The 22088-nt window shown below is 33.5% G+C and overlaps 1 protein-coding gene across 1 annotated transcript in view; it reads left to right on the top strand.

The window, feature by feature from the left end:
• Positions 1-20765, top strand: part of HELRODRAFT_109965 (hypothetical protein) — a gene marked incomplete at its 3' end in the record, with an annotated part of 29403 nt that extends 8638 nt beyond the window's left edge. Inside the window, exons 6-30 of the mRNA XM_009014748.1 lie at positions 389-480; positions 2035-2155; positions 3325-3400; positions 3468-3534; positions 4336-4475; positions 4839-4988; positions 6154-6390; positions 9089-9170; positions 9635-9689; positions 12110-12356; positions 12858-13031; positions 13313-13563; positions 13679-13784; positions 13946-14021; positions 14177-14593; positions 15782-16020; positions 16283-16456; positions 16622-16744; positions 17292-17660; positions 17968-18105; positions 18269-18376; positions 18633-18838; positions 19139-19203; positions 19386-20110; positions 20259-20765. Of these exons, the coding sequence (XP_009012996.1) occupies positions 389-480; positions 2035-2155; positions 3325-3400; positions 3468-3534; positions 4336-4475; positions 4839-4988; positions 6154-6390; positions 9089-9170; positions 9635-9689; positions 12110-12356; positions 12858-13031; positions 13313-13563; positions 13679-13784; positions 13946-14021; positions 14177-14593; positions 15782-16020; positions 16283-16456; positions 16622-16744; positions 17292-17660; positions 17968-18105; positions 18269-18376; positions 18633-18838; positions 19139-19203; positions 19386-20110; positions 20259-20765 (4945 nt within the window). The remainder of the gene's footprint in view (positions 1-388; positions 481-2034; positions 2156-3324; positions 3401-3467; positions 3535-4335; positions 4476-4838; positions 4989-6153; positions 6391-9088; positions 9171-9634; positions 9690-12109; positions 12357-12857; positions 13032-13312; positions 13564-13678; positions 13785-13945; positions 14022-14176; positions 14594-15781; positions 16021-16282; positions 16457-16621; positions 16745-17291; positions 17661-17967; positions 18106-18268; positions 18377-18632; positions 18839-19138; positions 19204-19385; positions 20111-20258) is intronic.
• Positions 20766-22088: the final 1323 nt, after the last annotated feature.

The following is a 22088-nucleotide window of genomic DNA, read 5'->3' as shown; positions in this document are numbered from 1 at the left end:
AGTTGTTGTCTTTTTTTCTTGATTACGTTGCAAGTATATTTAAAATTTCCGTCTAATCTATGTCTGAATTATTGATCATTGCGTCTGATGATCGTTCATTAAATTTTTTTTATTATTTTCAATTGAAATTCAGTTTCCATGTGTTTGTATGGAAACATTTTCTTCTGACAAACATTGTACATTTGCGTTTCATTCATTTATTCATTGAAAATAGTTTAAAATTCCTACCTTCAATGTACATAATCCTTAGTTTAGAGTTTTAAAAGTTCATCCTACAATAGACTTCATTGTTTTCACCATATTTTAATAACCCCACCTCCACCTACTTAGAGCTCCCCTCGCTTAACCCACCCACCCAACCACCTACCCACCCACCCCCTCCATGCAGGTACGTGACAATGGGTATTGAAATGGGTAATGTGGCAGTGTTAAGGACCTTCAGAGTACTGAGAGCCCTTAAAACTGTTGCGGTTGTGCCAGGTTTGTCCTTACAAAAAAGCATTTTTTGCTATCAAAACACACTGCAGAAGAACTCACACAATACGCACTCCTAGTGGCATTTGTACGCATTAAATAAGCATTTTTAAACGGACATCAAAATAAATACACACAAATATATATATATATATATCTATTGATTTATTATATCCTAAAGTCGCACCTTAATTAAGTTATTCCATTCATTCATACTGATCTGGGGTTTTGCTTAAATACGTATGAAAATTTGCTCTGAAATGCGTACACGCATGTTCTTAGCGTTAACGTAATACAACAGCCATGCATGTGTACCGCTATAAATATCTCTTTATGTGTGTGTGTGTGTGTTTGTGTTTGCGTGTTTGTGTGTGTGTGTAAATACTCTCGCGTGTGCGTGTATGTGTATTAAATACCTTTTCGTATTTGTATAATACCTTTTGTAATTTTCTGTACATAAATATTGTACATCCCTATGACAAAAATCACCCTTTTTATGAATTGTTTGTAATATTTTTGCAAGCATGTACATAGCTTTAATATGAGTAATAATTACAATAAATATGTTTTAATTATGTCGAAATCACATTTTATTACTACACTAACTGCGTGTCTTTGTCGGGATTTGTGTATGTCAATTATTGTTATTAACTGACATGAGATTGCAGTTTACTAGCTACGGTTAAATTATTTTGAGACATGTTATTATTCATCGAAATTTATAATCAATCAGTCATTGCTGCTTAATAATACCACAGACCAAGTAACTTTAATTCGATTTAAAATCTAATATAAAACACAAAACCAAAAAAATTTTACTCTAAATATATAGATAGAAAAAAATAAAAAAATAAATAAAAATCTAACAAAAATAGATAGAATTTGATTAAAAAAAATCATAAAAAAATCACAACATTCAATTCATCTGCGTTGGAGTCTCATTACTTACGCTACACGCATAGGCCTTCCCATGCTCCATACTATCGTAACACAAGTACATTAAATTGTTATACTGCCTAGTCTTCCTTCGTCTCTCATCATATAGTTCTTCTCTCTTTCTTTCTCTCCTTTTCTCTCTTTCTCTCTTATTCTTCTTCCTCTTTTCCTTCCTTTCCCTTCCTCTTTCTCTTTCTCCTTTGCTTACTCTATCTCTTTTTATAAATATATCTATATGTGTGTGTGTGTGCAATATAAAACCATCCCATTTATTAAATCATTATTTATTTATTATTATTATTAAAATTATTGAAAGTTATTATTACTAATTGTTACCTTATTATTACCATAATTAATTTTTATTAATGCTGATTGTTTTTAATCTTTTCCATACATATATTTAACTCATGAAGTTTCTTTTATTTTTATACGATAATCTTAACTGCCTCTCTGATTTAGGTACTAATAAAAGAACAATAATTTTTTTGTAGTGTAGTGTAGCCACTGATCATCATCATCATCATCATCATCATCATCATCATCATCATCATCATCATCATCATCATCACCACCACCATCATCATCATTATCATCATCGTCGTCGTCATCGTCATCATCACCCAGGTCTCAAAACCATCGTTGGTGCCTTAATGGAAGCAGTGCGTCGCCTTCGTGACGTCATGATTCTTTCCGTCTTCGTCCTCTCCATCTTTGCCCTCGTTGGCCTCCAACTTTACCAGGGCCAGTCTTTTTTTTATAACTCTTTCTTTCTTCTCTCTCTGTCTCTCTTTCTATTTTTTTTATTTTTTTTACCTTGCTTTTCTCTCTCTCTCCCTCTTTCTCTCTTCTTCTCCCTCTTTCTTTCTTTTTCTCTCTTTCTTTCACTATTTAACGTCTATCTCTTTTTACAAAAATTTTGACTATAATTTTTTTTTATAATTTAAAAAACCTAAAATTGCAAATTTTTTTATATGACATTTTGTTGTGCATTGTTAAAACTGTTGTTGAAAGCTTATTTTCTCATAAAACTTGTTAACGAGGTTTGTAATGTTAAATGTAATTAACGTAATTGGTGAGCGCTTCTCAAATGCATTTTACTGCTATTTTTATTTTATTTTATTTTTCACAAAAATAATTTTTTCTCTGATTTTAACTGAAGAGTAGAATAATAGGAATAAGATGTCATAGTTCATGATATTTACGCACAAGATTGTCTTACATGAGCATTTACATCAGGCATAAATTTAGATTGTGTATGCTGCATTTATGTTGTACCGGTACTTCGTTTCGTTATTCATGTTCTTTAGTAATTGAGTTGTTTAATAACGTTAACTCTATATCGCAAGAGTACTTAAATTTTTAGTAACGTTTCATATGTTGTATTTAAATTGTTTAGTAAAGTTATTTGTACTGTAATTGTTCTTGTATTGTTTAGTAAAATTACTTAGTAATGTTTAGTATTCATAGTGTTCAGTAAAGTTATACGTATATACAACATGTGTACTTCGTTTAATAACGTTTCTTGCGTCCTATAAGTACTACTGCTCTTTATTAATGCTACTTAAGTTGTAGTAAGTGTACTGTTGTGAAACATTAAAGTTAATTGACAAAAAAAAACTTTTACGGACTACAGGTTCAATGACTAAAAAATGTGTAAAAGAAAACCCACACTCAATACGGCCACTTGAAAATTCCACTGATGAGTATAAGCAGATCTATAAAGAATTTGTCAGCAATAAATGTTAGCGTACCTTTGTATATTTTAGTCTTTATTTTTGTATGTATCTATCTTTGTATGTATCTTTGTATGTATGTATTTATTTTTGTGTATATCTATCTTTGTGTATATTTATTGTATTTTATCTGGTATTGAACGTTTTTTGTATTGTTTTGCTTGAAAATTTCACCGATGAGTATAAGCAGATCTATAAAGAATTTGACAGCAATAAATGTTACTACAGCTTTGTATACTTTGTATCTTTTCTTTTTTGTATCTCTTTTCATGTTGATTTTTAAATAGTTCACATGAATACAACTGTTTAAAAAAAAAAAACTAGCGAACTGGTTCAAACCGACGGGCCGTCCCTTCATGCTGTGTGGCATGTACGGAGACGAATCAGGGGGGTAGGTTGTGGTTTTTTTATTATTTTAAAATAATTTATTTTATTAATTTATTATATTTATTAATATAATTTTATTATAACTATCATATAATTATAATTATAATAATTATTATTAATTAGCATCAGCAATTTAGTACAGTTTTTAAAAACGTTTTTCTATTAGTGATTATTTGTACGATGAAAATCCGTAATCAAAACGACAAAATTGACGCGAAGTTATTTTAAAAAAAATTTTTTAATTCTGTCTCTCGTTATTTTTTTTGGCAATAAAAAAATTAATATATATATTCGTAAAGACCAATTAAGTTTCAACGTTAATGAAAATCTCACCACCACTACTACTACTAACAGCAATAACACTAATTATAGAATAAAAAGCTCTACTGGTGCAGACATGGGCATATGAATCATATGAGTATGCGAGCTATTCTTATTAGATGATGTCGTTTATGGATCTCTATATATTTTCCTTACCATTCCTTATCCAGGTGTTAAGATGTTTTTTTTATACTTGGATGAAACTTATTTTTCAAAATTTTGAACTACAAGACATCGTCATTTTTAATTACCTCATTTAGAAACGTGTTTTTTTTTGGGGGGGGAATAGTATTTGTTGAGAAGACGATTTTTGTACGTATCATTTTAACATTTTTGCGTTGCAAAAGTGCAACAAAATTGTACGCTCCACAACCTAGAAATGAGTGTAATGATATTTTAGCAGTGGAGAGCCCTCACACGCAGAAGTTTCAAAAACATAGCAAAAACTAAAATTAAAATTATTCGTACACTCACTTTCGCAGAGACTGCCCGGTGAACTACACGTGTGCCAAGGGTGGCGACAATCCCGACTTCAACTACACCAACTTCGACAACTTCGGTTGGGCCATGCTCTGCGCGTTCAGATTGATGACTCAAGACTACTGGGAGAATCTCTATCAGCAGGTTTGAAAGGATTGTGTTTACAATTTATTTCATGCCCAGGATTTATTAGTTCTGCTTATCGTGAATATAGTATGATTGATTAAATGTACTGACTGACTGACTGACCGACTGATGTACAAATACAATTATGTGTACTGTACATTAATTGTATACGTGTATACAGTGAAAAAGTGTTGAAGTTTAATGTCATACATTACTAAAATCAACAGCCGCATCATTTCAAACTACATAATCACCATCATTATCATAATCATCATCATCATCATAATTATCCTCATCGCCATCATCATCACCACCACCATCCTCGCCACCATCATCCTCATCACCACCACAATCGTCGTCATCATCATCTTCTTCTTCTAGGTAATTCGCACGAACGGACCGAACCAGGTGTTATTCTTCGTCATCGTCATCTTTCTCGGCTCCTTCTACCTCGTCAACGTCATTCTCGCCATCGTCGCCATGTCATACGACGACTGCCGCAAGCAGGACCAAATTGATGCTGACTTGGAGGTCTGTATGTCGCTGCTCTTGTTGCCGTGTTTGTCGTGGCTGACGCCATTAGAAATTACAAATTATTTCCGTTTTATATCTGCTTAGGTTATTGTTGAGTGTGTGTTCGTCTTTAGTTGTCTTATATAATGTATGTAATGTAATGTAGTTGGTTGTATTGTGTCATTTTTAGTGTTTTCAATAAAGTTTATATATTGACTCAATTCAATTTTAATAATTTTCAATAGTATCGGCAAGTATTCTGCGAATTTATTTCTTTACAACTATAATCATTGTAAACTAAAGCTGTTCAGTTGTGGAAGGCTTGTGATATTGAGAGCAGTAACTTTATAAAATCTTTTCTGAAATTATCACAACCACTTACGTCTAAACAAATTGTTTTCAAGTTGTCAGAATCAGTTTAAACTTGTCAACACGCTAGCTAGAACATGAAAAAAAACAAAGTAAACATTTAACAGACATCATTATTAGCTTTTTATTTTCTAAGTATTATGTTTACTGCGAATTTTACTATTTGCTAGGCTAATTATTATCCCCTTTTTACACAAAACTATGTTATCCGATTTTGTTTGAAATTAATGAAGGAATGTTTGCAATCATTAGTGCACAAAAATAGCAATAGATTTTGCTACTAAGCTTCATTCATGCTACTACAGAGGTTAACCACCTATGCAAAATTTATTAGGTAGGTGATCGACACCAGTAATGTCGTCTTCTTCTCATTCGCACAGTTGTAAATGCAAAATAGGAGGTTTGATGCAATCCAAATCTCATTAATTTTCAGATTGTATTTGGTTGATGCTTGATCGTATGCAAAGAAGGCAGGCTTGCGGGTTTTTTTTGAATTTCATCTTTAAAAAGGAAATGACAGGAAACTATTGATTTGCGAGTGTCTTCGACTGATGGCTTCATTTCAAACCTGAAAAATATAACGACACAACAGAAATATGAAAAGAACTGCCAATACACGGACAATAATTAAAACAAAAACGTTAAAAGATATGTTATAACACCGAATCAATAATACAAAATAATAACAAAACACAGTATATAACAATAAATGATTATAACAACGTCAAAACGGCAATTCTAAATAAACTAAAGTTACGTAAGAATTTGAAAATTGAGATATTGAAAAATTGAACTTGACTATATATAGGCGGAGGAGGAAGCCGAGATGAAGGCAGAAGAGGCATTCTTCGAGGTGAAGTACACCCCTTCCGTGGGGTCAGCCAACAGCCTCATGCTCGCCAACCCCAGGTACTCCAATGGTGGGAATGGCCGCCCTGTAGCTTGCGACAAGATGAGCGTGCAGTCGGAATATTGCTGCAGCCACAATTGCAACCAGGAGATCTATAAGCAGAAAGAAAAATCAGTTAGTCGGCTTGTTTTGAAGTTCGAAGTGTGTGAGAATAGAGTTTGGAAAAATTTTAAAAATAAGAAGGTTATTTATTGAAGTTTTATTGAAACTCGAAAAGTAAAAAATCATATTTTAAAAGTAGGTTTAAATTTTTAAATAAATGAAACTAAAAATTTATTTGGCTATAATGATTTCAAATTTTGAATAAAATTGGCCAAATGTTGCAATAATTTAAACAATTTCATATCGTTAAACTTAAAAAAGCACTTTCTCACCCTGCAATACACAAACAAACACATGCACATGTAGTAAAACACAAACATACACACGCACAAACACATTCACATGTAGTACAACACAAACATACACAGACACATTCACATGTAGTACAACACAAACATACACATACACAGACACATTCACATGAAGTACAACACAAATATACACATACACGCAACCAAACGCACGCATATTTAGTACAACAGTGTACCAGGGACCCCATACGGCATGCACGAACTGGTCAAACATCGGTCCAGTCAATTCAGTTGGAGGAAGACCTCATCGAAAGGAAGTGTCATGTCCGCATTTCTCAAGCCAATCTTGTTACCCTGCTTGGATAATTTAGACCTCCCTTACGCAGACGATTCAGAAGCAGTGACTCCTAGTTCAGAAGATATATGCAATTTCCACAATGCGCAATATTATTTCAACGCTCAAAATAGGTTTGTATGTGTAGAACTTAAAAAAGCCACTTTTTTACCCTGCAGTACACAAACAAACACATACACGTTTGTTTGCGTGTATGTATAAATTTGTGTTGTACTACATGTGAATGTGTTTGTGTATGTTTGTGTTGTACTACATGTGAATGTGTTTGTGTATGTGTATGTTATGTTTGTGTTGTTTTCCACTCAACTGGATGAAATTAAGTGCACGTGACATGTTCCATAAAATTCATGATACTTCCACAATCACCGCCACAGTCGGCGGCGGCCAAGCTGCTCCAGCAACCACAGCCGCATGAGCCACACTTATCAGAACCCTGCTCCCAACGGCTATGGCAACGTCATGCATGCGACAGCAACCAACAACAGCAACAACTGTTACAACAACAGCAGCCACTACTACAACTGCAACAACAACAACAACAGCCACACGAACAACAACTGCAGCAACTACTACCAGCTGCCGCCGAATATGCAACTGCAAAACCAACGACGCCAGTTTGTTCCATTAGCACTTCAATCCACAACATCTTTTCAATACAGCATGGTTCCAAACACAAACATCAACAACAACACATGCGTCAACAGCATCATCAACAACAACAACAGTAGCATCAGTAACAACAACAAACACGACTGCAATGGAAGGAGCCAGGAAGCCATGCTGTTCAGCAACATCACAACAAACAGCTATCTATCCAGTGCAGATACGCCACAAACGTTCAAGACATACCTCGACCACTCACAGCAGCAGCAGCTGCAGAATCAATCGCAGCAACTGCTGCAGCAACAAACATCTTCCACGAGTAAGGAGTGTGGCTCCAGTCTTACGCTTGCTACCAATTCCAAGGTTTCCATCGTTTTACATTCATGATATAATTCAGACCCAGACTCTACTTAAATTGAAATTTTAGAAATGTCTGTTAATATGCAATGGTAACCTGATGTCATTTTTCAGGCACACACACACGACACACACACACAAACACAACACACACACACACACACAAACACAACACACACACACACAAACACAACAAACACACACGCACGCGTAGACTTCCAAGACGTGTGCAGTACCTCGTAATCCGGCTTACACGAACAAACCCATCGAGCCAACACACTTCCATTGGAACGTCTGCAATCGAAACAAGAACAACCAGATGCTGCCTTCCTCGTCCGATTGCGACCGTCAACCAGCCGCTGCTACCTGTCAGCGGGTTAGTAGCGGTGCACAATGTACTTATTGATTGAATGATTGATTGACTAATTAATTGGTTGATTGATTGATTGATTATTTGGTTGAATAATTTTTAGTTGATTGGTTGACTGATTGACTAACCGACCAATCGACAAACTGACCAACCGACTGGTTGGTCAGTTTGCTGATTAATTGAAAACATGTTTGATTACCCGAAAGCTCAACTAACTTTTTGACTATTAAAATAATTTGTGATTTAATATAAAACATATGTTGTTTATTTGATTTGTTGAGCAACCAAATGATCAAATTTAAAAAATTAAATCAAGACTATAACAAAAATAAATTAATCACATACAATTGTTCAGTTAGTTTTATAGCCTTCGTTATTTGTACTATTCCATTGAATGAATTCTGAAAGAACGAGTGTAAAAATTAATGCTCGATTGTGTGTAGCAACTCTCTTGGCTGATTGGTTAGATAACACGTTCACAATAAAAATTTATTGAAGAAACATTTGGTTGATCGGTGATATAATATGAGATAATAACTTTTTTATACAACGTCATTGCCATGCTGTCGACTGGCAGAGAGATTTTAATACAAAACTATGATTAAGTAGGCTTCATGTTTAATGGCCATAAGCTGCACTATCTATGCTTCAATTTTTCAAATTGAAATTTTAAAATCCTAATTTAGAAAAAAATTATTCACCATTTTAAAATTTAAAAGTTTGTTTTCGATATTTTGTTAATTGAAAAGTTGAAATCAAATCTCTTCACGAGAAAATTTTCAACCTCAGTCCAGTGTAAAGGACCCTACCAAGAACAAGTTGGCTATAATGGACAACCCTTTCATCTGCCGAACGCCAAGTACCGCTACCATAGATTTGCAAGGTGGTTATTCATTCAGACACCACACCATCGTACGGTGCAGTGGTGTAGTGGTTACGATTGTCTGACACTGACGTTGCAGCAACCTGGTTTGAATGCAAGGTCATCCCAGACTATCACATGCAATGCGTGTGGTGATTCGTTGATTTGCAAATATTTACATTCGATGGGTGTTTTGATGTTGATGCGTCTGTACGAGTTGCTGTTACGAAATGCTTATTTTATTTTCTAATTCTTCTTTTTTAAGGATTTTATTTTTTTTAACTTGTTGGTGACGTGATAATAGCGTGAATTTGATTCTTAATTCTTTTTATAAATAATTTATATTGACGAAGATTGGTTATAAAATTATTTTTTTTTCTTCCAACTACTAAAAATATTTTATCATAATTTTTTATTAAATTTAAAAAATAGACCGTTAACAATTTACTAGTAAACATTTTGCATAAACTCCCCCCAAACTTCAGACGTACTAGTTTTGAAAGACTTAATAAGAAATGCTTCTAACAAACGGAGATGTTAGTCAAATAATTTCAAATTATCTTTTATAATAATTATTATTGCTTATAAATAAAAATATTTTATGCCAACTGATTGATATTTCTTGCTCCTCTTACTATTGGTGTATAGTTAAAGAGTTCGGTTCGACTATCACATTTTTGGATATTCACATATGCCTATTGTTCACACCTATAAGAGTAATTTGGAAAAGAACTGTTTTTACTAATAAAAATAAATTATGATAATTTATTGAAAATCTATCCTAGTTTATACAAATAAACAGTAATTTATACAAAATAAAGAGTAATTCAGAAAAGAACTGTTTTTACTAATAAAAATAAATTAATTTATTGAAAATCTATCTTAGTTTATACAAAATAAACACATTTTAATGAGATTTTGTAAAATATGTGAACAGAAAAACACGAAAGTGTATCGGTACGTAAGCTGCAGTTTAGTCCTGTTATCTTCCCTTTATTTACATTTCTGCTGTAACTGCACTAATGTTTTTGGTACCTAACATCGCCATTTATATTACTACTACTTCTACTACTTCTACTACTACTACATTTATATTACTACTACTTCTACTAACCCTACTAATAATAATAATAATACCACTACAACTACTAATTCTACTATTGCTACTACTACTGCTACTACAACTCATAATGCTATTACTGCTACTAATATTACTAATACTAGTACTACTACTACTATTATATATACTATATTATTATATACTACTACTACTCCTACTCAATTCAATTCTAAAAGATTTTTGTTTGAAAGAAGCTGGAGACCCGAAGCTTAACTTGTTGGGCCACCATCAACTACCACTACAACTGCTGCTACTAATACAGCTCTCAATAATACTACTTGTCTTCTCTCTATTCTTATTATAACTACTAATACTGCTACTGCAATTACTACTTGTACTATGGCTGGCATCATTACTACTGTTACTTCTGTTTTGGTTCCTTTCAATTGGAGCTATTTGAAGTAAACCTTTTAGCACATTTAGAAAATCACTTAGCACATTTTCACATTATTTTTGTTCATACTGCTTCTTTGATAGCTAAGTTTTATTTATTTTCTTTCTTTCGTTCTTTCTGCTTTTTTATTCCCTTCATTTCATCTTTCTCACTTGATCTCTTACTCCTCTCTATCCAAAACTTTTTATCTCACTTGATTTTCTCTTTCATTGCACTCTTAAAATTCTGTTATTGTTTTCTTTTTTTTCCCGATCTATCTACTAATCTAGCTATTTATTTACTTTCTCTCTCTCTCTCTCTTCTTTCATTTTAGTTTTCTGCCGTCTCTCATTCCCTCTATTTTATTACCTTTCATCTGTTTGAAGATAATTAGGAAGAGGTTTCAAAAATCAATGAGAAACCAACACGTGTTTCATCTCAATGAACGAGATGCTGTTTAAAGTCATCTAACAATATGTTTCGTGTCACAATGTCATTCCATACCTTACTCTTCAGCTTTATGTTTGCCTGTCTGTCAAGTTTATGTTTTTTTACAATGTGATTCGCGTTTGTTTGTGTTTCAGATGTATTTTTTATTGTCAGATGTTGATATTTGGTTTACTTATGTCTTTGAGTGTCTTTATTGTATTCCAAAGTATTATAGGGCATAAAATTGTATATATATGTAAGTTCTTGTGAGTAATTTTGCAAAAAAAGTTGCGAATTACAGTAATTTTTTATGATTACAGAACTTCTTGAAATAAAATGAGAAAATTATATGAAAATGATCACAATTATTCCTTTATAATTATCTAGAAAAAAGTCACAATTATTTCTCTATAATCATTTATGATGATTGTTAGCAATAACGTTTCCACAAAGTTTTTAATCTTTTTTGGCACATGTGGAATGTTCCCATCAAAGTAAATAAAAGTAAATCAATTTATGAGATTTTTTATGAAATTTTTTTATTCATCAGTTCAAATGTTTCGATGTAATTTGTTTTTAAATAAGAAAATTACAATGGAAAAACTGATGAAGTTTAAAAATGGATAGTTTTAGAATCGAAAGATAAAAATTATCAATTTTTGAGCGTAACTGAGAACTCTTATAAACTTAAAAAAAAATTTTTCATGTCTGTAATTTTTTTTCATCTATAACCAAAAACTCAAATTTAACTTATTGATTTAGTTAAAACTGTTATCCAATTACGCAAATTGTTTACTATTTCAATAAATTTACTCACCTTTCCATTAATTAAAAAACCAAATCTAAAATTTCAATTTTTTTTATTCGAAAAGGAATACTCAAACTATTATGTAGGACCTTTAATTAATTATCTAACTAATCAGTTAACAAGTTTATCTAATTAATCAGTTAATTAATTAATTAGCGAATTGTTAACTGAACGAATTTGGAAATAATATTTTCAATGTTTTACGTGAAATCTTACCACTCAGTGGCCAGTTGGTTAGGTTACGAGCCAGGAATGAAGAAGAAAGAATTTTTGAAAGAGAAGTGCATGCAGTTGTTATTTGGTTGGGAATGCCATCCGCTCTGGTATAAAGTTGCTCATATCACAGAACTCTTCATCATGGATGCTTTTGTGGACCTCTTTATAACTCTCTGTATCGTTGTTAATACCGTCTTTATGGCTATGGAACATGCCAACATGCACGATACCCTTGTTAAAGTTCTCTCTTATGGAAATTATGTTAGTGGCTTCTATTCCGAAGTGTTGCTTTCAATTGTATATCCAAAAAAGAGTCATCGTTACTTTTTATTGCAATTGCAATTTTTAAAGATGGTGATTTCATTTTGTTTAGTCATATTTCGAACGGCTGATTTTGTACTTGTTGAAAATGAGCAAACGATTTTTTTTTTTTCAGATTTACTCACATTTTTTTGTGTCACGTTATGTTATTTTCCTAATTAAAAGATATTTTCAAACATTTTGTCAAATTTTTCAGAGAAATACCAATCTGTCATGCGTTCTATAATTCTGAATAATACAATAATTATCATACTTTCGTGACAAACGTTTGTCCAATTAAATATAAAAATGTTCGAAAATGATCACATAAAATCATTTATTCTGACTGCTAGCATTAACATTTCCACAAAATTTTCTCTATAATTTAGAAACAAAGTTTGACAATGCATGTAAGATAACTTTTAACATCTCAAATGCAATTGTAAGCAATGCCATCTCAAGGTATTCACGGGCATTTTCACTGTGGAAGCGGCACTGAAGATCCTAGCCCTCGGTCTTTACAAGTACCTGCAAGATAAATGGAGTTGTTTCGACTTCGTCATCGTCATTTTGAGCCTGGTGGAGATGGGCTTGGAGAAAGTTAAAGGACTTTCTATATTGAGATCTTTCAGATTGGTCAGCAGTTTTTTTCAACTTGAAAATTGTTCTAATTTTTTTTAAATATTTGTAAAAAAAATTTTATTGGAAATTTGAAAGTTGACTTATCTAGATGGAACCTTCGTCAACAATTTTTATTTAAAAAAGGCGTCTCATTAATTCATTCATAAATAGTCCAAAAATTGTAATTAAAATTACTAAGCAGATTAGTTTGATAAATAAACAAAGATACAACGAGCAGATGAAATGTAAAATAACGTATAATACAAACGAATCAACTGAATCGTACTTCATTGCAGCTACGAGTCTTTAAACTAGCAAAGTCCTGGCCCACCCTAAACCTCCTAATCGGCATCATAGGTAGGACCATGGGTGCCCTAGGGAACCTTTGCTTCGTGTTGGCCATCATCATCTTCATCTTCGCTGTCATGGGGATGCAGTTGTTTGGTGCCTACTACACTGATGACAAGTTCCCCTTTGAGGTTGGCGAGAACCGCGAGTTGAGGTGGCACTTTAAAGATTTCTTCCACTCTTTCATGATCGTCTTCAGGTTTTTTTTTTATTTATTTACTCAGTTTTATATTAGTTTTTGAAACATAATTATTTGATCTAAATAATTTTCAAAACTCGAATAAATTTTATTTCAACATTTAAATCCTCGACAGAATACTGTGCGGAGAATGGATAGAGAATATGTGGAACTGCTTGCGAACCTATGGAAAGCCGTGCATTCCTTTCTTCCTGCTGACGATGATCGTTGGCAACCTTGTGGTGCGTATGTTTCGCTAGATGGCTTGGAAAATGTGTGTCGCACAAACTTGAAGATAATTTTTTTTTATAATTTTTTATGAAAAAAATATGAAAAAATCATCGTGCACGTTTAGGTGCACACAATTATTGTATGTTTATTGTATTTGTTCATGATTTTTTAGGTGTTGAATTTGTTTCTTGCTTTGCTTTTGAGCTCATTTGGTGCAGAAAGTTTGAAACACTCACAAGAAGAGGAAGGTGATTTGGGTGATTTGGCGTTTTCAATCATTTTTTCTTAAATTTTATAAGCTTACAGAATCCATTTGGATTGTTATTACAGTGAACATTAAATTTTTTCTCTCACACCTGCAACGCCAGACAATAAAATAAATTTAACGCATGTACGAACGCAGGTCCGAACAAGTTGCAGGAGGCGGTCGACCGCATCAACCGATTCGCGATCTACATCAAATCGCACATCACCTACTGCGTCAAAGTCAAAGTGAGACACAAACAAATCGCAAACGACTACTTCTTCGACGAACGCACCAACTACATCGGCCAACATGACGCCAACCGACACGGCAACAACAACATGTGTGTGAACAACAACGACAGCAGCAGCAACACAAACAACAACATTAACGACAACAACAGCAACAGAGGTGTGGTCATCGTCAACGCAACTCCAATAGGCAATGGCAGGATCGTGAATGCTGAAGGCGATTATGAACTGAACAACGATGATGATGACCTCTCAAGAGCTTACAACAAAAGCAACCACAGCAAACGCAGCAGTGTCAACAACAACAACAACAACAACAACAACGGTCAGTCAGTGCAGAAGAAGTTTCATTCAAACAGTTTCAATTTTATTCGGCTCTAATAATTCTCCATTTTTTCATTCTTCATTTGCATAAGAATTGAAGTGAAACAAAAGTATTTATATCGTGACTCCAATTGGTTAGGTATTGCTACCAAATTTTTGTGGCGTAAGGTGGGGAATCATTAATAATCATTTATTTTTCACACATCAAGAAATTAAAAAATTTTTTGCACAAACTATAATACAAAAATATTCACATTAACAGTTTAGTGTTTCAATTTTTTGTAACATTTCAATCATTGCGCCACTAACAACGCTGGAACAATGTCGCCAACAGAGTACACACTGAAAATAGTCAAAGGCTCGTCAAATAAATCGCCTCACATCGGCTACTTGCCTGTCTATTCATACGGTTCGTGTTGCTGGTTGCATTGTTATAGCTTTACAATTATGTTGTTGGTTGTAGGGTGATTGCTGCTATTTGAAGTTTGCCTGTCGTTGTTATGATGCTCTTTTTGGTTTTATTAGTTGCACCAATGTTTGAATTATCGCTATAAAAAAAAGTTAATGTCAGTTGATATTTTTACAGTTTTTATGTAAATTTGTGTAGCTATATAGCAATTACAGTGTTAATATAATATTTTGTTTAATATAATTTGTTGCATGCAAACTACAAATTTATCACCTCGACAGATACCTACAATTACGACGTGGAGAAGGTAACGTTAGAAATTTTAAAATAATAATTCCATCGCCATAGTAACTTAGTTTTTAACAACTTGTGCTTAATTTTATCTCCGTTGTAAGTGAGTATAGTAGTTACTAAACTAACAAGACAAACAAAATAAAAAAATAGTCACTCTTCTACTCATGCTAGACTGAGAAAACGCATTTGAACTGCGGGCTGAGTGTACTGTCGGAGCCATCCACAATGAAACTGAGCAAAACAAGCAGTCACAACAGCCACTTCACGCACTTCTCGTCGCCCGCGCAATCATCGGCGTCAACTAAGGATAGTGCTCAGAGTCCAGTGGAAAGTATCATGTCCACCACTGATACAGAGTTTACATTTTCGCATGATGATACTCTAAGTAGAGGTTATTGCTGTTTGTTTATTGTAAAATCAAGGAATGTATCAGAGTTATGTTTTTGAGCTCATTAAATATTTTTTATAAATTATTATTGTGGACAGATGTGCCGCGTACAACTGGCGGTCCAGAAATAAACGAGGTGAAGGTGGTCTTCGTGAAGTATCCAGACGATTGCTGCCCGCGACTCTGCATGGAAAAATGTTCCTTCTGGGACCTGCTGGAGAACACGCTGTTTGGAAAAGTTTACTGGAAGTTTCGCTGTTACATGTTCTCACTGGTTGAAAATAATTACTTCGAAACATTCATCATACTCATGATTCTGGCAAGCAGTCTTGCTTTGGTGAGCAACTAACTCATTTATGCCAAATTTGTTAACTTGTTCGAAATTGTTAGCTTGGAACATGAAACCAACGCTTGAGACATTAAACAACCAACCAACAAACCAACCATTCAGCCAATTATCTAACCATCCAACTAACAATCCAACCAACCATCCAACTAACCAACCAACCAACCAACCAACCAAACATCCAACCAACCAACCAACCAACCATCCAGCCAACCAACCAACCAACCAGCTAAACTTCAAACCCACCTACTAGGCGATCGAAGACAAAAACATCGATACGAAACCGCTACTGAAGCACGTGCTGAAGGTCATGGATAGTGTCTTCACCGTCATCTTCGTCTTCGAGATGATTGTCAAGATGGCAGCCTACGGACTGAAGAAGTACTTCACGGACGCCTGGTGCTGGCTCGATTTCATCATTGTTGCGGTTAGTTGTAATATTTTTCTGTAATTTTTTATATAGAAAATATTTGGATCCATTTATTCAAATACTGTTTTTCGTTCATTGTTGTCGGCGAAATCGACTGAAATAAAATATGGATTTGTTTTTCTACAAAGCGGAAAATAATAGACTAAACAAATTTACAAACAGATATCGTTAGTGGGTTGGTTCGCAGAGGGGGCAGGTGCGGGCAATATGGGAGCGTTCCGGGCACTGAGGACGCTGAGGGCACTACGACCCCTAAGAGCTGTTTCCCGATGGGAGGGAATGAAGGTAAAATGTTTGTATTAATTCAGTTGTTCTGCATTGAATCAACATAAGGCAAACTCTTCATTGGGGAAATGTTTTTATTTCAAATGCAGATCGATCAAAATGCCGTCTGTGTATTTTCATTCAAAATATTTCAAAACTACCGGGAATACAATTTGTTTGAAATTTCAGTCGCGCGTTTTAAAGCAGGCTGTTCAATTTTATACTTTTTAAACAACAATTGAAGATGGTCTAGTCATTAGTTATTAATAATTTTATCTTTTTTGTTTGCTGTTTTAGTTGGTTTATCGATCCAAACTTATTCCAATCATTCTGCAAGTACTTCTGCAAACTTGTTTCAACATTTTCATCAGATTGAAAAAATATTCTCACCTAATTCAGTTTATTTGAAAAAATTCGAATTAAATTGAAATGAAACGTCATTCATCATTAAGACTTGATCATTTAAATGACAAAAAAATAATCTAATTAGTTCAGCGAAAGATGTCAGCCACGCCTAGGTCCTACACGGTTTTCACTTAACATACATGGTTTTCGCCTAACATAACAGGTTGTAGTGAACGCTCTCATACAAGCCATTCCAGCCATCTTCAACGTGTTGCTGGTCTGCTTGGTCTTCTGGCTTATTTTCAGCATTATGGGAGTCAATCTTTTCATGGGCAGATTTGGAAGATGTCTGGACGAGGAAGGCGAAATGATCAAGATTGTATTTGAATCCGGGCACTACGTCATTCAAGGAACAAACGATACCCTGACGAGAGAACTCTGCAAGAAGAATTTCTCGGTCACTCGCAATTATACTTGGTTCAACCCTAAGGTAAATTTCGACAATGTCCTCATTGGGTATCTTTCCTTGTTTCAAATAGCCACATTCAAAGGATGGATGGATATCATGTATGCTGCAATTGATAGTCGAGAGGTGATTGGTAGCATATTTTTTTGTACTTTGAATCAATTTTTATTTTTATATAATTTTATTATTTTGTTAACAATTACAATATAAAACTAGTTTTTAGGCACGTGCATATGTATATATTTATTGAAATGTATAAATTTTATTCAGTTTATTAGGCTAACGCATTAGTTTAGATATGGGCTTATCATTTTGTTGCACTATTTAACATTTTGTATTGAAAATCATATTTAAAAATTATATTTTTCTGAGACGTAAATATTTCCATAATTCATAGTACTGTATTGAAACAGTAAAATTTGCTACTCGACAGCCTACCGAACAGCCATTGTTCGAAGATAGAGTCGGTGTCTATCTCTATTTCGTTCTCTTCATCGTCTTTGGGGCTTTTTTCACACTCAACTTATTTATCGGTGTCATCATCGAAAATTTCAACATGCAGAAGAAAAAAGTTTGTTTATTTGAAAAAAGAAAATCTTAAAAATATGAATTTATGAAATGCATTCGATAATTTTTAGTATTTTCGTTTAAATACTTGTTTAAGCTCATATAATTTATTAAATAAAAATTTTATTTTTAAATGAAAAATTTAAATAATTAAAAATCCACAAAAGGCTGGCGGTTCGATGGAGATGCTGATGACTGAAGATCAGAAAAAGTATTACAACGCCATGAAAAAACTCGGAAGCAAGCAGCCGACCAAACCAATCCCTAAGCCTAAAGTTATTTACTTTACTTAGATATTTTAAAAATATTATCTCTTCAGTTTGTTTTAATTTATTATATGTGATCATTAATGCTTATTTTCTTTAAAATGTTACTCATGGTTTATAACATGCCTCTCACACAAACCTGTATAAGCCTTGTCAACACATTAAAATGTTTTAAAATTGGCTATAAAATTTGGAGTAACTTTGTAAATTATTCAATAATAAATTAATGAAAACTTTCAAAACTTACTTTCCCCTCCCAACTCAGCTAACATGCCAGTTATTTTTTTTCAACCTGACGAAGAATCAAAAATTCGACGTAGCCATCATGGTGGTCATCCTCTTAAATATGACTACGATGGGTCTCGAGCACTACGACCAGCCAAAGGCCATGGAGATAACTCTAAACTACATCAACACCGTCTTCATCGTCATATTCACGCTTGAATGCGTCATGAAGCTCTTAGGCCTAAGGTCTGCCGATGCATTGGAAATTATCTTTCAAGATGAGCTTTTTGATGTTGATTTTGTGTGCAGTTTTTTTTTGTATGTGAACCTTTACTGTTTATATATTTATTTTGTTGTTTTGTTAGGAAGCTTATAAATGATTTTGCAACTGTTAAAAGATTTCAACGATTTTTTAACTGGAAATTATTAGAATTGCTGTAAGACTTTGATTAACATTTTACAATTATAATGTATTCAATAGAATAAAGTATACAATTCAAAGTTTACGTTTTTTAATTAAAATGTTTGTTTCTACATTGAAAAAAGGTTCTACTACTTCAAGGAGCCCTGGAACATATTCGATTTTGTTGTTGTCATCACTTCTATTTTAGGTGAAGTTGTCGTTTGAAAAACAGATTATTTCTCAACTTCTGTTCTTAACGCGTATTTTTAAAATGTTAAATATTTTCAGCACAATTTCGTAAAAATTAATTTTGGTAATAAACAAAAAATTGTGAAAACACCGTTTTATTGAAAATTTGTGAATATTTATGATTAAATTCTCTAACTACAGCGATGGCTCTCAGCAGCGTTTTAAACAAGCTTCCAGTGTCACCAACGATGTTGAGGGTGGTTAGGGTTTTCAGAGTTGGAAGAGTTCTTCGGCTGGTCAAGTCAGCAAAAGGAATTCGAACGTTGTTGTTCTCTCTGGCGGTCTCCATGCCAGCCCTCTTCAACATCGGACTTCTCCTATTCCTAGTCATGTTCATCTACGCCATCGTCGGCATGAGTTCGTTCATGCACGTGAAACACTCAGCTGGAATTGACGACATGTTCAACTTTGAGACTTTCTTCAACAGTATGATCATCCTCTTTCAGATTTGTACATCGGCAGGCTGGGATGGAGTGCTGGCTGGCTTGATGAACGACACGCCTCCAGATTGCGACGATAAACCAACGGAATCCAGTCCGAACGGAGATTGTGGGAACAGTGCGCTCGGCATGATGTTTCTTGTGACGTATTTAGTCATAACATTCTTGGTCATCATCAACATGTACATCGCTGTGATTCTTGAAAATTTTTCACAAGCCACCGAAGATGTACAGCAGGGACTGACCCAGGACGATTTTGACATGTACTACGAGCTCTGGGAGAGGTTCGACGAGAACGCCACTCAGTACATCCCTCTGGATCGCTTGTGCGAATTCGTTGATACGCTGGAAGACCCACTGCGACTGCCTGCACCCAACCTCTACAAACTTGTCTCTATGGATATCCCCATCTGCGAAAATGATATGGTAGCAAATTTGTTGGATGCATTGAAATTATTCAACTAACTAGTTAAATTTTAAACTTTTTGATCATTGCACTGAAAAAATTCGCTCCATTTACAAAATAATTTCACTATTTTAGTTTTTTATTACAACAACGAAACAAAACTTTCAGGTTCACTGCATCGACATATTGGACGCTCTAACGAAAAATTTTCTCGGGACTGCCAACGAAGACACAGGTGAGTTAGGCGACTTGAAAGGACCCGAGAAGAAGGACTACCACCCAATCAGCACCACACTGAAACGACAACGAGAAATGTGCGTGGCCAGAATAATTCAAAAGTCCTGGCGCAACTACGTTAACAAGAAAAGATTGGAGCATGCAAAAGAAGATTTGTACCAATTAGACAAAGTTTCATTAGAGTCGTACAACTCAAGATTCACATCGGGCAGCAAACTTTCAATATTAGAAGCCAACTCATCAAACGGAGTTAATGTAATAAAAACAGAACTGACCACGGACATGGATGAAAACGTCAGAAACATATTCAGCGACACAAGCAGCGGCAGCGGTAGCGTCTCTAGCTACAATGGAAGAAAAACAAAACAGGAAAAAAGTGACGAAGATAACAAAAAGCTGCTCATATCTTTTTCAACGGTTTCCGATTCTGACAGTTAGTCCTCGCGTGCGTCCGCAGGCCACACTCATTTGCGCAACTTATAATGCTTTTCTAATTTTTTATGGTAATGTTTTTTGTGTGATTTTTTCCTCAAGCGTTTTTTGACTATATTTTACCATGTTTTTCCGTAACGGGCAGTGATGATTTCAGACATAACAATTCTTGATCTCAATTTTTTTGTCAATGATTATTAGATTGTAAATACATAATTCGTATAACGTATATATGTACATATATAAATAAATAAATAAATGAATAAATTTTTATTTATTAATTTAATAATTTTCATATTGTTCACTTGTGTTATGTATGGTAATAATGTACAATAATAAAGAGCACACATACAATTATTGTTAGGAGAGCATTGATGTCTAAGTATGCATACAGTCGTTTATATGTATGTGAAAATAAATTTACATAAATAAGTTAATTTGTTTACTTACTTGAACATAATATATATAATTCATTCATTCATAATGTTTTTGTATTACAATTTAAAATTATTCTTTACATAATTATTACTCCAAATAATATTGACAAGATAAATTTTTAATGATGGCATTTGATTGATGACGATAATGAGCATGTTGATTTAATAGGCGGGACGGTGGCACAATGGTTAAAGGCGCCTGGTTCTTCTTTGCAGTGACTGGGTTCAAACGCATGAAAATTCCTACCTGTCATATGCAATGTTTGTCTGTGGGTGAGTGCGTGTGTCTGTGTGTGTATTTATTGTTGATACTCATGAATCAAATATAGTAAGAAAAAATTACCTTTAACCTTTAATGATGACGATGGAATAGTGATGAGGTCTATCCGAATATCATTTATATCAAGTTTGGGACCATGTTAAAGATGCTATCATTGTTTCGACCAATATAATTATTTCATTATTCTTACGTTATTATTATAACAAGTATTAATTTTAACATAATAATAATAATATCAATAATAAATTTTTTGTCTTTGTTTTTAATTTTGTGATTTTTATTATATGGAATTTTTTAACGAGACCATTTACAAAGTAATTGGAAGAAGGACCATAGATATACTAATTAATCAATTAGTTTATAGATTATACTAATTAATCAATTAGTTAATTAATTAATTGGTTTCATTTTTAGTTTTTAATTCAATTTTGAATCAATTATTAATCATATTATTTGAATAATAATGATTAGCCATAAAAATTTGGTAGCAGTACCTAACCAACCATGATAACGTTTCGCTCAATACATATATACATTTGCTATATTTCAATTCTTATGCAATAATTGGTTTTCATCTGTTATTTTATTTCGATTTTATAATAAAATTAAACA

The sequence above is a fragment of the Helobdella robusta genome (genome assembly GCF_000326865.2).
Source record: "Helobdella robusta unplaced genomic scaffold HELROscaffold_14, whole genome shotgun sequence".
NCBI lineage: Eukaryota > Metazoa > Annelida > Clitellata > Rhynchobdellida > Glossiphoniidae > Helobdella > Helobdella robusta.
Note: the sequence above shows the minus strand (reverse complement) of the source record. Positions and strands in the feature narration are given on the sequence as shown.